Raw genomic sequence first — 16410 nt, 5'->3', positions numbered from 1 at the left:
CTCTATGCTCTTTCATTGCCTTGCACACTCTCCCAATCTCTATTTACATTTACAGCCACTCTACGGCCTGGCTCAGAGCTTAAGTCCTCCACAATTTATTCACTCGAGGCAACATTATAAAAGCATGGCATAAATACATTAGTGTCCTTAAGGGGGTTGGGACACTTTGATTGGCAGGTTTCTGGGCAAAAAACAGGAATTTTTGGGGGAATTTTTTATGCTCTCTTACTCATAATCCTCCCAATACCCTTCTGGACTATTCAATTTGACTTTAAGTGTAAACAAACTCTTGCCAAGAATCAAACAAAAGGAATTAAAAACACACAACGCTCCCAAAACGTGTTCAAGAATTCACTTTTCTCACTAGGAGCAGAAAAAGTATGAAAAAGTCTCATTTCAACTTGTAAAAATAAAGTAAATACGTAGAAAAGCTGATGTTATTCTCACACACTTGCCATTTAAATGACACTAACTACCAACAGTGCAAAAATACACCGCCATAGAGGTAAGTAGCTGCAATTATGGGATCCCTCAAATAGTCCAAGTTGTTATTTCAGTTTTATTGTCTGGACAGCAAGCCTCACTTGTTCTGTTTGAGTATATACTTTTTAAAATCATACTTTCTGTACAAGGTCTGATACTAATAAAAACTGAAATAGAATATAGATTGACAGAACTAGAAGAGGATAATTTAATATAATGTGAAACAGTTTGACTGAAATTGCATCTGTGTTGTTCCCATTACAAGTTATAGCTAGTGCAATTTGTGAGATTACGACCAAATATTGTTAAACTGTGTTATCGTGTGCAAGATTTGATGACCAATTTAGTTTTCCCTTTGGAATTGGTCTCCATTTCTGGTATTCTGGTTAGTTAAGTAGGGTAGGATATTTTGTTTGTTCAGCAGTTAACATGGTGGCACAATGCACACATTAGCAAACACTGTCAAAAACAAGTTTTAAGGTAATCTGAAAACTCAAGAAAAAACACAAAATGGTTTAAACAACACATTTCCGGAGTCTGTGATCAATATGAGCGTTTATAGTCCTGTTAAGATGTCTGCTGCTCAACAGAAAACACAAATCATCTTTTTCTGGTCAGATTGCATTAAATTAAAACGCAGATTAAATTCTAATAAATTCTAATTTGAGTAACAGAGCTTCAGTGAATGTTGTTGTCATCAGCAGCTGTAATACAATATGTTTAACTACTTTACACTACTGATAATTGGACCTAAGTACAGTGTGTCATTTCTGTGTATTTTTTATACTGGAATAAATAATACAATTCAGATTCTCATTCTGATATTGGAGAAAGACAAAAGTACATGCAGTGAACTTTACTCAAACATGTCTTTGCTTCTCACACCTGTTACTTGTGTACATGTTCTTTATTATATCTCCAGAGGTTTGGGGGCCGGTTTGCGGATGTGCCTCATGCTGGCTCCGGAGGGCGTGGGTTTGAAGGGGGGCAGGGCACCGTAGGGTCTGGGCACAGGCAGCTCGGACCCCTCCGGGATGTAGGCATCTGGGCGGCGAGGGGCGGTGGTGAATGTTCCATTGGGTAACTCCTTCCACTCATTCTCTTGGGCCAACTGAAATAAGACAATAACAACAATTTTAGAAGACAATTTATGAGAAAGGTACCACATTTGAACATATTATATTTATTATTTCACAATTTAGAGCCAACCGGTCTTCATACTGCATTATTTTCTGATCTAGTATAATGTTGTTTCCTCATCACAAACATGGACTTTTGTTTTGTTTCATTCACACACGTTTAATATATAAACCCTGCATATTTAGGCTGAGTTCTTTCAAATAGGAAAAACTCCACCTTGTGATGTTATGTGGTAATACAGGAAGTGCTCCAATGTGTTTTAAAACTCTATACACCTTCTCTAGAATCATTTGGGTGATTTCAGATCTGGATTAGCAAATTTGTACTGCACAAAAGGAAAAAGGAGCTGCTCACTTGGAAACAACCGCTTCAAGACATCACAAGGTTGAGCTGTAGAGATGTAGACACACTAATAATGCAGGGTTATTGAAACGTGTGAATGAAACAAAACACAACCCCCGGTATGTTTTTGATGAGATAATAACATTTTAACATGAATAAAATCCTACCAGAGTCAGTTTTGCATAATATAGAACATTTTATAATTAGGGTTAAACATGTTTCAGACTTGTTGCAGAGCTAGTAGATTCTTAGTTTAAGACATTTTGGTGATACTTGTAAAGCAAAATATATTGTTCAAAAGAATTGGTTTTGTAATGCAAGATGTTAACATTGGGAAGATTATCAGTTCAAAATGAAATAAATGTTTGGCAGAAAAGCACGCAATCTTTTATTTTTTGTAGACCTCAGCACATTGCTTTCTTGAGTAATCATGTAAAAATGTTACATAAAGAGGAACAGGGTGGATATGTATTTTATTTCTGATTGAAAATAAAAACGTTAAAGAGATAAGCAGTAGAAAAGATAGAGTCAGACTTTGAAAAACATCTTGACAGAAAAAGCAGCGTCTGTCAGAGCAAAATCAAACTGGTATATGTCGTATCTCAATATTTCACAGTTCTTTTATAAGCTATGCAGAGAATGTCACTCTAAATCTGTACATGTGAACGATATTGTGGGATTTTCTTTCGAATTTCTCGTTTCTCATTTTCTCGCTTCAGTATTCTTTAGTAGCCTGGTTCATCGGTTTCCATGAAGTGAAATTTCTGACCTCGCAGCATTAGGATTCGTTTGCTCGACAGTAGGCAGGTACGTTTTTTTTATTTTACTAGTCGCTGCTATTGTGACATATGTAATGCGCCGAAACACTCAGTGGTGTCCAAGTAATTTCTGGCAAAACAGAAACAGCAACAAAGCAAAGAGTGAAAATCCTCAATCTCGGGAATCGTTGCCAACACAGAATGTATGGATTTGTCTACATCCATCTCAGTCGCTTTGTTTACTGTTGTGCTGTACCACAAATGGGACCCAGACAGAAGCTTGAGTTTGACATCATGGCTTCACAGCTCTTCGCTGATTGGCCGGTGCGCAGTCTACAACTTCCAGGGTTCTTGCAAATCATCTACTTTATTCCGATTCCTGACCTAGTCCCTGGAAAGAAATGAAATTGAGCGGAGGCACTAGGTGGCGACAACCTGGTTATTTCTTCAGCTAGACAATACGTAACTTCAAAGGTGCATTGTGTAACTTTTGAGGTCCACTACCATGGTGTGCACCTTTAAACAGAGTTGCATTATGACTCTAACAACTGTTTTATACAGCAAAATTGTCTGTAAGTATTTCGAGGTATTGAGAATCTACATAAATAATATTAACTAGTAAATGTTCTTTTCTACTTGTTGCTTTTGGTTTGCATTCTTTAGCATGCTGCACTCACAAAATATTCATGGGGGTTTCACTTTTCCCCATTCAAAAGATATAATATTTAGTTTTGAATTGTTTATAGCTATAGAAACAATCTTACTTTTTCATCATTCTGAAACCCACGGATAACTAGGAGACTATTCAAAAGCAATTCAATGCACAGAGCTTTTACCATTAGCAATATTTCACATTGCAAAGTCTCTTCCTCCAGTTAACACGTCCTGACTTCAATATGCAAGCTTATTTTTACTCCACGCCTTTATTCTTCATCATTTTCTGGGGGCTTGTCAAATCACAGCTGGTTTAACAATCCGCAGAGTAAAAAATAAACTTGTATGGTTTTAGCAGTCAGTCATTCAAGGGCAAATGGATGTCTACTAAATTATTACTGATGTGGATGGATGGATCTGGAGAGGCTGACGCAGGTGGAGCTCAGGATGACCGCAGGGCTCATCTAACTGTGAAACAAACTACAGAGCTATTTCTATATGTGTTTTAACATACCACTGTTTTACATGTTTTAAAATGCTAATGTATTCAGTTTTTTTTAAGGTGTGAATGCAATACTTGTCACCACTGACGTCACTTTCCCAGTGACTCGTGATTCACTTAATTCACTTTCACAATATGCAGTAGGGGTGGTAAGTGTGACTTCCAGGTTTACAGTTTCCTCTTTCTTTTTTTTTTTTAACGCAACGACACTTCTCACATTAAAAAGAAATTGAAGTTTTTTAAACTGCATGGAAAAAGCATGGATCTATGTTTGTTATTTATGTTAGTGTTCATCCACTGATCTGAAGGTTCGCAGTTTGATTCCCACTCTTGACATTGTTACAGCTGGCGGCCCGGCTCTGCCTCACCCGGCGCCCTCCATTTGTTTTACTGTTTGTGCCTTCTGTATATGCATATGCTGTGTGGTACCCGGCGCCTGATTGGTGGGGTGTGGTCCCGTCGCTGGCTCCAATGTTCATCATGCTGTGGTTGGAGGTTTGTCGTCCCGCTCCTCCAATCCCCTTCCTACACATCCCATCGCATCATCCAGTAAAAGTGCTGTGCACCCTCTGCATGGCTGGATTTCAGTTTCAGTTCGCCACTCTCATTGATAGACGTTTCTCTTGTTGAATTGTGTATTGTGACTGTAGACGTCGTTATTGACCTATAATTTTTGTTGTCTAATGGCCAGTTTTCCTTGACCCTTGGGCATTTGTATTTTCTTTGATTTATACTTAACCCAGTTGAGGTATTGTTTAGTTGTATTTGGTATTTTTGATTTATCTTATGTAAAAGATCTTGTTTTTGTTATTATACTTACTTACATTTACTTTATAAAAGCCACTTACATTACATCACATCTTGTTTGTGTTACTTTCCTTTGTCCGTAGCACTGGTTCGTAACAGACATTAACACCACTGGTCCGACTCACTGACCCACAGGTTGGCAGCGCAATTCCAGCTTCCACAGATGAATGCTGTCATTGTGTCCTTAGGCAAGACACTTAACCTGCCTCGCCCCAGTGTCTGTGTATGCTGGTGTATGAATGTGTGTGAGAATGGGTGAGTGCTTCCTTGATGTAAAGTGCTTTGAGTGCCTTGAAGGTGAAACAGCACTGTATAAACCATTTAGCATTTATGGTCACAATCCTATTCTATCTTCTCTTACATTAAATTATTACTACATTATTTGATACAATTTGTGGTCACATATACTTAAAGGGTAATTGTCTCTTGTTTGATGAATAAGGAATAAAAACAAAGCTACAAATCAATGGTGCAGTTTCTGTTTGAACCTGGAATTAACAAAACAGTGCTCTCCAAAATGTTTAAATTACATTATTTCAGCTTTTCCTTTGTATTTTCAACTGACAAGTTTATATGTGGTTTATGTAAAAACAATTAGAAAATAAAATAAATAAATGCTTTGTGTTGTCGCTGTTGTGTTGCATGACAGTCTCTGTAAGCATTAGCATTATCCAACAGAATGAAATCTAATAATTATTCTAACAGGGTGGGCTATTCAAAAATCAATTTTCAATCTAATGAAGCAGAATTTGGTGCCACAGAGATTCACACCCTACTGGCTGGAACAATTTGGAATATTTTCTGTTGGGTTCAAATCTAGTTTATTCATGAATACCACAGAGTCCACGGGAAAGCAATCAGATGATGCATAATTGAGATAAGGACTGACTCACTCATTGGTGTTCATTTTAGTCTAGTTTTGCCCAAACCAAAATAGAGAAACTTTTGAGGACATCTTGAAAACCTTATGTGATCCCAGTGTGTTTGATGGACCCATGTCGACGAACTGCTGTGAAAATAACGTCTGGAAATGTAGCGCTTTGCCTTTGACTTCCACCCCGCAACAGCATGCAAATGAAGTGTGGCTAAAGCACGCGCAGGCTTCAAAGAGGGGGCCGTTTTCTCATGCATATGAACAGTTTATCCACTGGCATGTGATCTGAGCACTGAGCACAACACAAATAATAATAGATCTTGAAAGCACAGAGAGGACGAGCGCATAAATAAACAACAAAATATGGATCTTCAGAAGCAACAGATTTGTGACAAGGAAAGAGATTAACATTTGTATTCAGTTTGATTTTGTGCAGACAGTTTTAGCAATGAGTGATTGGTCTGTGTTTACCACTTTAAGACAGGTAAGGAAACTGTTTTTAAGCACATTTCTATACTTCTGTCTTTTTACTTCACTTGTATACTTTTGTAAAACTATGAATTATGCACCAGTCTCTTGCTACTTATTTTGAATTTATTATTACCATTTATATTGTTGCCCTTTGTTATTATAATATAGTGTGATGTATGAGCTACTGTGTCCAAATCATTTCTCTAGTGGATCAATAAATTTTGTCAAAGTCTAAGTAAGTCTAAGCCCAGAGATATGTACATCTATAGCCACAAGGGGTCAGAAGGAAAAAAAATCATTACATTTGGAGTTTTGGCTCAAAACTGAGCAATTATACTTGACTTGAGGGTGTCCTATTTGGTCTTGGCTCTATAATGTTTCTGGAAGAGGGCCCAGCACCTACTTGTCTCCATGGAAATGATGGTGCTTAGTCTGGAATGTTCCACACTATGGTATTAAATGAAGCTATCTTGCATTTATTCAAGCATTTTTATTGCTAAACCTAAGTTCTTAAAGTGAGCGGCTTGCTTCTCCACAGATCTCACCTGTAACTTCCCCTGATGCTTCCATCTGCTTGTCTCCATGGAGAAAGATGTTTAATGCCATAGTGTGGAACTTTAGTAAAACCAGGAACATTTCTATGGAGACAAGCAGGTTGGAAACTCTGCACTTTAAATGTTTGGTCACTTTTCAATTAAATCTGTCTATGCTCTCACTCAATAAAAAATAAACAAGACAAGACCAAAAAAGACGCTGCCAACAAATGTGAAAAATGAGAAGCTTAAAACATTTGCATATGGAGATGATACCGTGGATACAGTTTCTATCCATGCATGTTTTGTATTAGAACCTTCTGACCACTTTGTCTTCACGGTCACACAAAATCAGTGCCATCACTTATAATGAAAACACAACAAGGCTAACTCAGGATACACGGCACCAATAACAACAAATAAAAATAAGGAGCTTAAAAAATTTGCATGACATCCTATTTCAATAAGGATTTGGGGCCACTGTTATCATCTTGTATGAGGTGCGTGCAGGGACTTGTTTGTGAACTGGAAGACGCATGTTGTGTGTTAGGACCAATGCCAAATAATTTATAAAGGTCCTATGTTACACAAAACTGACACTTGTGAGCTTTTAGCCGTGTTATAATGTTGTTATCTCATCAAAAACATACCTGGAGTTGTGTTTTGTTTCATTACAACACATGTTTGAGTAATCCTGAATTATTAGTCTGTCTACATCTCCAGACCTCAAAATGCTCTGGAAATATGGGGGAATACTTTAAAAAATTATAATAATAAAATAATAAAAAATAATAAAAATTAAAAATATTATAATACAAAAAAAGTACTCCAAAAGAAGGTTATCAGCATTATTAATCATGCGAATTACTATGCACCAACAAATGCTCTTTTTGTTAAGCTAAAATCACTTACATTTTTTGATTTTAGTTGACCGAAGTGATGTACAAGGCCTATGCTCATCTGCTTCCGCCTTGTTTACAGGAGTTATTTGAGCAGAGAGAGAGTCAGTATAACCTTAGAGGAACAGGTATCTTTAAAAAAATGAGAAGAACTAAGAAAAAACATAACTGTATTTCTGTTAGAGGGGTTAGTATATGGAATAACTTGAGTGATGATAAAAAAAAAAAAAAAGTCTAACACTGTAGAAGCCTTTGAAAAAAAAATATACAGCGTTATGTTTTGAAAGATATAGAGCTCTGGAATGAATGAATTATGCATTGAGTTTTGTTTATTTTAATTTATATTTTGTCTCTTATATATACAGTAAGTCATAAGTGAAATTGTAAATGTAAAAGCTGTTCATACGCTGTTTTTTCTTGGAATTCTGTTATTGTTTAATAGGATTAGGCATTATAAGTACCTTTAACTTCAGCCTAAACCCTTTCAGTCATGATCTATGGGATTGTAGTCTATGTTTGGTTTTGTTTGGTTTTGTAGTGCTGCAAAATGACCAAATAAACTACTACTACTACTACTACTACTTTGTTCCACCTTGTGATGTCATGAAGCTGTAGTTTTCCAGTACAGCTACCTTTTATTTTTTATTCAATAGATTGACATTTCCAGGGCTGAAATCATCCATCTGATTCTAGTGAAGGTGTATGGAGTTTAAAAACACAGTGGAGCATTTCCTGTATTACCACATGACATCAAAAGGTGGAACAAAAACAACATTTGTGCATGAAACAAAACACACAAATAGGTATGTTTCTGATGAGGAAACATTATGACATAGATCAGAAAGTAGCTTAGTATAGATCCTATAAATAAACAGAATAAACAGAAAACTTAACAACGATGTGCAGAATTGATTTGAGTGAAGAGGAGTATTCTGCCGTGTTTCGGGCAGGTGTGAGTGGAGATACGAGATAGGTGAGGAGGTACTGATCTGCATCTACATCTGTTTGTTTTCTACTCAGTCTGTCATGTGCCGTGTTATGTCTCAGTGCGTCTGCCCCTCCACTCCACTGATCGTGAACTACTCAAGGAGAAAACACCTCCATTTTGCGTCTTTATACTGAGGGCAATACAATAGTGCACCCAGTGTTTTAAACTTGTCATTTTTCTAAACAATTTAAAGAGGTTTACTCAGTGGTTTGCGGAGCAGATTTTCTTTTAGACTATGATTTCGCTGCTAAGTGAGCTTTCAGTTTCACAGAGCGTTGACCTATACCTGTGGTCAGTTACCACAGCAACTCAATCTGTGAACTTAACCTGGTCCTGTTGCCACTTTTAAATCTTTAATTTCATTTATAATTTCTAATATAACAATAATACTAATATAATATAATAATAATACTATATATAACTATAAACTACACAGTTAAATAAATAACAAAATCCTACTTTTTTAAACATGTATTGCTAATCTAATCACAATCGCAATACTTGTCAAAATTAAAAAAAAATGTACTTAGATTTTTCTTATAATCGTTCAGCACTACTCTGAAATAGGAGCCTGTTCTGGTTTAAAGAGAATCCTCTTTTCTTGGCTCCATTGTTTGCTCTCGGCTAAACTCAAGGTGAATAAACACAGAATGGTCTAACGGTGGTTTCTGAAACAGACAACTCTGAGTTGGTTCAGTCTAACTTTAGTTCAGCCTGCTTTGTAAAATATAATAGGGATAGATAGATCATGCGTTATTATCCTAAAGAAATTCATTTTGTCAGGCAGCAACATACATAATAATACATAATAATAATAATAAAAATAACATTAGTAAGCAATTCAGTTTATAGTGAAGCGTTGTGTAATCAAAACATAACTCAAACGACGTATGAAAGGACAATTAGGTCAGTCGCTATAATTACTGTATCAACTTATCGTTCATTATACAAAAGCTGGAACTATATATTTTGGGGCTCAGTATTTATCATGTGTACAATGTCTTTGCGATAGTGGGGAGATTTTTGCCATTTTTATGTAAGAAGGTAAGATTTGAGCTGTAAAGGGTTGAATAAGTAACTTCTATGGCTTATTCATTATTATTCATTCTGCTATTTATTTGTTGCAGCTCAGGCCTTTTAATGATACAGTACATTTAAAAATAGGTTTACTGGAATGATCTTGCTTTGTATCAGTGAAATAGTAGTTTCAATATTATCTTTTTATTGCAATATTTTTCTGTAGCAATACAGTATATCATCCTTCAAAATGTGTTATCATGACGGGTTTATGGAGAGTTTGAACTTTGAAATATACACAATACTGTTTGAATTCATCAAATAATTTTCCTGTAACGAATTGGGCTTAAAACATTACGCAGCAATTCTAGGACAACATAACATTTCAAGGACTCTTATCAGTCCCTTGGCTATTTCAATCTAAAAATGAATACAACTTTATTTCAGAACAAGCCGATATCAAGCGGGCAAGATTGTGAGTGCTATTTCCCATTTCCAAGATAAAACCCTTTTAGTCTAACACGTCTCAAATGTCCACTTACCCTCTCTCTCTCCTCTCTGTCCCTCTGCCTCCTCTTCTTGTCCCGTAGCATCCTCTTCCACTCCTCCTCCATCTCAGGGCAGAGGGGTAGGTCCTGCTCCAGCCGCCTCTGGCACCTGTCCATCTGAAAACCCACACGGGGCCAAAGAGAGACACAGCATTCACTTTGTATTCTCGTCACTGGGAGCTCTCCACACCACCACACAGGCCCACTTTATTTGTGTCTGCACTCCAAAAAACAGATGGTGGCATTAGTGCGGGACAGCAGGTGAAGTTATGTCTCTAAATGTGTTGGGTTTAGAGCGAGATGGAGCAGGCTGCAGGCAAACAGCACCTGCAGGGGGTCCTAGGGTTATACCACGAGTGAGCTGCAATATTTATGTGAGAGGAGGTGACCATAGGGACGAAATACTATATGTCACTGCTGCTAAAAGATTGTAATAACAAATATAGTTTAGTCTAGATACAATACTTCCATCTTTTGTGTAAAACAATGAAGGTATGACTATTAGAAGTATTAAAATTTATGGGTTTCGGGTTTCTATGCAATATTTCGAGGAGTTTTCCCATTCAAAAGATATTTTGTTGTTAATCGCTATGACAACGCTCTTAATTTCTCATCATTATGAACCCATGCTGCTAGAAAGATATGCCAAATGTCCATAAAAAGGTGAAACAACCTGATGAGCAGCTGGGTCACTACTGATTAATATATTTATCACTATATAGAGTCAGAATACTGAATGAAATCTGAATGAAAGCTAAATTTATCTTTTTTATCTTCTAGGTGACACAACCCCGGTCTCTGCTGAACTGACCTAAAGTTACTTTCTAAAAAACACGTTTCTTACTGCTGAAACTTTGTATCTATCATGAAGTTAAATTTTATTTTAGGTGTTATTATTTCATTTTGTTAAAAGAGCAAGTTGAAATGACAGAGTGTTATAAATAAAACATTGGGTCAAAGATTATTAACAATCAGTATTCCTTGTAACAACTTAATTAAAAGACAACATTAAATGAAGAAGCCTACCTTAGAATTCATCTGTAAATGCTGGTGTAGTGATAATTTCACTTTTATATCCAGAGTTATTTTAACATGCGCTATAATCAGACACTTAAGAGTTGTACATGGTTGTCATAGATACTACTATATATTTACTTACATTTAAAACTTGTCTTCATATGATAAGTATTTCTTAATTAGTACTCATTGTTTTTTTCTTTTTAATTGTCCCTGTGTGTATCATTACTTTTCATTCAATTACAGGCAAGAGATGAGGAACAATAACAAGACCACCAGAGATACATAAAAATAACAATAAAATTTGATTCAGTGTTTTGATGGGTTGTTTTACATTATCATTTAGATAGGTATATGGCCTGTAAAATTACTTAAGGTAATTCAGCTTTTACCTCTCAAGCCAATTTACACAGAATTTTTTAATCAACACAGGAAACACAACTCTGATTTAATTAGCTGTTTAAACCCATATTATTTTTCTTGAGTTTTCAGACCAAAACGGTTTTGTTGCTGCTGTCCTGTTTCCCATGTTTGTACAGTGTGTGTAGTGTGTTGTCATAGTTACTGACCCCCAGCAAAACAGAAAAGTTATCACTGAAAACCATTCATGGGTTCCTGCTTCCTGCTTTATGCAACTTTTTGAGGACTTAATTGTTCATCGCTATGGCAACCGTCCTAACTCATAACACTGGCATAAAACACCGCATCGACGTTCATGCGTGTAGTGTACCTGCAGCTCTTTGTCTTTGATCTCCTGCTGCAGACTGAGGACCAGAGCCTGCCTCATGGCCAGGAGAGCCGAGGTCGCCATCAGTTTGCGAGTAACGTTGAGGATGTTAGCTCGTATCTCATTCAACTGCAACAAAAACAAACACGGAGATATTAGCGGTAGATTTAATAGATTTTTAGAACTGCAAAAACTAACCAGACTGAACAAGGCTAATAAATTATTGAAGTAATCCTCAACTTAGTCATCAGCAATCGTTGGCTGAAGGGTACACAGATGATAAACCATCTTGTGTGCTTATAGAAAGAAGTTTTATTACCAACACAAGCAGCAACTGAGCCAGAACAGTACAAGAATAACAATTTTGTAGTTTTGATGAAAAATAAAAGCACTTGTCTAAAATATCAAGAAGTTGTCAGGGGTATAGGTTTAGCTTCGTGTGGTTCAAATTAATGAAAACTTCACATTCACAAGTCTTCAGTCGTACGTTTGAGACAGGCCTCTACTCTGACAATAAATTCAGGCTATAAACAATTCTGTGTCTATGATTGAAAGGTTTTTATTCTACACTCTTCTCTCTTAATGTTTTCTTTATGATAATTATTTATGTTTAGATTTGTTTGTATGGTGATTTTAAAGGTGTACTATGCAACTTTAAAGTGTGGAGTCTACAAACTGCTTGTTTCCATGGAGATGTAATTGCTTTGCTATGGAATGTTACACAGTGTAACATGAAACTTATCTATTAAGCATTTATTCATTTAGATGTGCTTAAATAGCTAAATATGTTGTATTTGAAGTCACCATTCCCAAGATCTGACCTGTAATAACTTGTTTCCATGGAGTTAGATAAGTTTAATGCCACATTGTAGTAGTCTGATTCACCATCCGATTTCACTTCGTGGATTTCCATTAAGGATTCACTCGACGGTAGGCGGGTACTTTTTTTTTATTTAACCAACCATCCCATAGGAAGAAGGGCAATAACGTCCTTCCCCTTGATAAAATTCACCAAACATTCTCTTTGTTCCGTCTTTAAATCCTCGATCTCGGGAATTGTTGCCAACACACAATGTATGGCTTCGTCTACGTCCATCTCGACCACTTTGTTTACTGTTGTGCTGTACCACAAAAGGGACCAGGACAGGTGCTTGAGTTTGACGTCATGGCTTCACAGCTCTTCACTTATTGGCTGGTGCGCGATCTACAACTTCCGAGTTTCTTGCAAACTGTCTAGTGTATTCTGATTCCTGGTCTAGTCGTTGGAGAGAAATGAAATTGAGCAGAGGCACTAGGTGGCGCCAGCCTGGCTAATATTGTAGATCATTCCAGGCAATACAGTAACATCTCCCTGGTGACAAGCAGATAACGGGCCCTCCACCTGAAAAGTTACACAGTGCACCTTTACAAATACAAGTAAAAACTTGCGTTACTTTATTTTTACTATCTCACTGTGTATTGATTAAATGAAAAAAATAATCAATACATCAGTTAATTTGCAAAAATAATGACTAGTTTGCAACAATAATAAATTGTAAATACTATGCAACAGAAAAGCAATAATTAATAATGTTTATTATAGTTAAATGTAGCCTATTAAAGGTGCATTGTGTAACTTTTCTGGCAGAGGGTCCATCAAATACCTGTCTCCATGGAGATGTAATTTCTTTGTCTAGAATGTTTGTTATGTATATATTTTATCTATCTTCTATCTTCATGGAAACCAAATTTACAGGTCAGATCTGTGGAGAGGCAACCCCACTCACAATCAGAATGCCTGTTTTTCAAGGTATTTTTGAGCAATAATGTAATTTAATACATTTAAGGTAAAGCTGTTGTCAGACTGTGGAACATTTTAGGCAGAACAATCACATCTCCATAGAAACAAGCAGGTGATGAAACCCCAACCAAAAGTTACACAGTGCAGCTTTAACAATAGAACAGGTGGCTAACCACCTGTACCTGTAGAGCTGCTCACTGCCACACTCACGTTTCTGCAGGAAGTTACATGTGCCATGTTTGAAGCTATTTATAGTCCAAGTAAAAGATAAGTGCAAATTCTTGTAATTTGTAATGCTCAGTGAACTCCTTAATGCCCGCTCTGCAGGGCTTCTCACATGGAGCTCAAAAGCTGCTGCTACAGATTTTGACTTTGACTTTGCAAAAGAATAAAATAAAAAGAAAAGAAGATCGAGAATGAACAAATGTCAGAAAGCTAATAGACCCTTCAGGAGTGACGTGTTTGGAATTGCTGCGCACACAGCTTGGATATTAACATTCTGTCCCATTCATTTCAATAAGACAGTGAAAGAAAAGTGGCTGTTATTTATGTGTTTGATACATTTGCCAAGGATTAAAGATGCAGTATGTAACTTTGTGGTTGGGAGTCTGTCACCTGCTTGTTTCTATGGATGTGTCATTACTCTGCCTGGAATGTTCCACAGTATGACATTAAACAGCTCCACCTTACATTATTTCAATTACAGGTGGTTTTATAATTCCAAAAATGAAGATAGGTTCAACACCATCTCTGTGGAGAAAAGCATTTGACGGACCCTCCACTAGAAAATTTACACAAAGCACCTTTAATTACAAAACTTCCAGCTCTAGTTTTAAAGTTCACTAATGTATGCAGGGTTTGTCGCGCTTGATGAAATAAAACAATATTTATAACAATTAAATATTTAAGAGTTTGTTCATGGTCTGTTATATTTTGGTGCATATTCATCAGCATAACATTGTATTTAAGAATTTGTGCTGCAGCCTAGTCCACTATACAATGTTGCAGCAAAAATGTCATTTGTTGTTTTACTTTTATTTGGCCTCAATCCCGCTCTCTCACAGGCCACAAGTACAACTCATCCCTGTGACAAACTGATGAAGGCCATATCATAATTCACATAATAAACATAATGTGGCCATACCAGCTTGTCAAAGCCTGAGCTCGTGAGATCTCAGAAGCAAAGCAAGGCCGGGCCTGGTTAGGACTTGGATGGAAGACCACTGGGAAAATCAAGTGCCACAGCGGGGCGCCAGTGGCAAAAATTGACATTGTGTCCTTAGGCAAGACACTTCATCCACATTGCCTAGTAAGAAAGTGGTGGGTGATATTGTAAAACTGTATCTCTTTTTTTTACTATTCTCCCAATAACGCTGGAAGAATCATTTTTTGACAATCTAACTGAATTCAAAAACTGGTCTTAAATGCATTAGCTGAGATTTAGGTATTGGACAAATGTGAAAGGACTGTGATGTGTGATGTTACCTACAAAATGCTGAAATATTATTCTTCACGCTTTGCAGCTGATGTCATTAACATTCCCTGAGGTTGTGATGCTAACTGGAGGCACTGCTCTGTCAGAAGCTCTATTATTATGTTATATCTTATTTTTAATTGGAATTACAACATGTCAGATGATTTGTGCTATTAAAAGTGTCTCACACATAAATTTACAGTCACAAGCTAGCAAGGTTTTCCAACAGGTTTTCTCCTAACACCTAAACACTTAAACACGCTCCTGTTTTTCTTGAGTTTTCAGACTATATTAAAACTTTTTGACAGATTTCCTAATGTGTGCATTGTGTCACCATGGCAACTGCCGAACATTCCCTCATACAGCTGCATGTAGAACAACCCTAGGCGATGTCAATGCAAAGTATCAATAGCCTTGGTTGAAAGATTACAACATAAGCTACAGTATTTGTTGCCAGGATTTATAACATTTTAAACTTTTGCTGTGGAACATCCCAGGCAAAGCAACAACAGCTCCGTGGAGAGAAGAAAAGTTACACAGTGCATGTTTAAACTTGAATTTCTTATTGAATATCTATCTTTCTAACCAATACATAACATTACCTTCTTAGCCAGTGTGAGTCCGTCCTCTCGGCAGTTGTCCATGCGCGCTCTCAGGGGCGTTATAAGGCGGCTCACTTGCTCCACGAGGAGTCCTTTTTCCAGGAACTGTCTCTCACGCTCGGCTAGCCTCACCTCCAGCTGCACGTGCACACGCAATCATTACTGTCTTGGATCACAGCTTTTAGGACAAAATGTTTTCTACTAAAATGCCAAAAATAAGTGTCCTGAATAACAAGCAGCTCAATGCGCAGTGTGTTTTACCTGCTCCATCTTCTTCACCAGTTCAGCTGCAGTGGGGTCTTTGCCTCTGAGCTCTTTGTAATCCACAGTTCGATCCAGGCCTTGCAGAGTCTTGTCTCGAGCTTCGGACAACTGAAAGACACATGCAAAAGTTACGTAAACATCAAAAAGCACAAGCACTCAGGAGCCCACAAAACCTCCAAGGCACCGCTCAAGTCTCATAGATATGAAATATGCAGGAGTGGACAGAACTGGTGATGGAGAGGCAAGTTCAAGCAATAATAATCTCCGTAAGAACGCACTATTGTTCTCTTGGTGTCTATTCACTCTGATACAATGAATATTTTGTTCTTTATGACCCCAACTAATATATCTATCATTGTATTCAAACAGAGCAGTGTAAAATGTGATATGTTATAACAATATAACCAATGTTGGGAAGTAATTGAATACATGTACTGAAAACACTGAATACTAATTTTGAGTAACTCTATTCTGGTACAGTTACTCTTTCATTCATTTAATTAGTAAGAAAAAAGAAAATACAGCTCTTG

The 16410-nt window shown here is 36.9% G+C and overlaps 1 protein-coding gene across 1 annotated transcript in view; it reads right to left on the bottom strand.

The window, feature by feature from the left end:
- Positions 1-1225: 1225 nt before the first annotated feature.
- The window catches only part of ccdc146 (coiled-coil domain containing 146), a 61906-nt gene continuing 46721 nt past the window's right edge, over positions 1226-16410 (bottom strand). The window contains exons 18-22 of the mRNA XM_055153943.1: positions 15878-15988; positions 15617-15754; positions 11764-11889; positions 10011-10133; positions 1226-1594 (exon numbers count right to left, since the gene is read on the bottom strand). Of these exons, the coding sequence (XP_055009918.1) occupies positions 1394-1594; positions 10011-10133; positions 11764-11889; positions 15617-15754; positions 15878-15988 (699 nt within the window). The 3' untranslated portion in view covers positions 1226-1393. The remainder of the gene's footprint in view (positions 1595-10010; positions 10134-11763; positions 11890-15616; positions 15755-15877; positions 15989-16410) is intronic.

Source organism: Boleophthalmus pectinirostris, unplaced genomic scaffold, assembly GCF_026225935.1.
Source record: "Boleophthalmus pectinirostris isolate CB_2022bp ecotype Guang Dong unplaced genomic scaffold, ASM2622593v1 HiC_scaffold_18, whole genome shotgun sequence".
NCBI classification, from domain to species: domain Eukaryota; kingdom Metazoa; phylum Chordata; class Actinopteri; order Gobiiformes; family Gobiidae; genus Boleophthalmus; species Boleophthalmus pectinirostris.
Note: the sequence above shows the minus strand (reverse complement) of the source record. Positions and strands in the feature narration are given on the sequence as shown.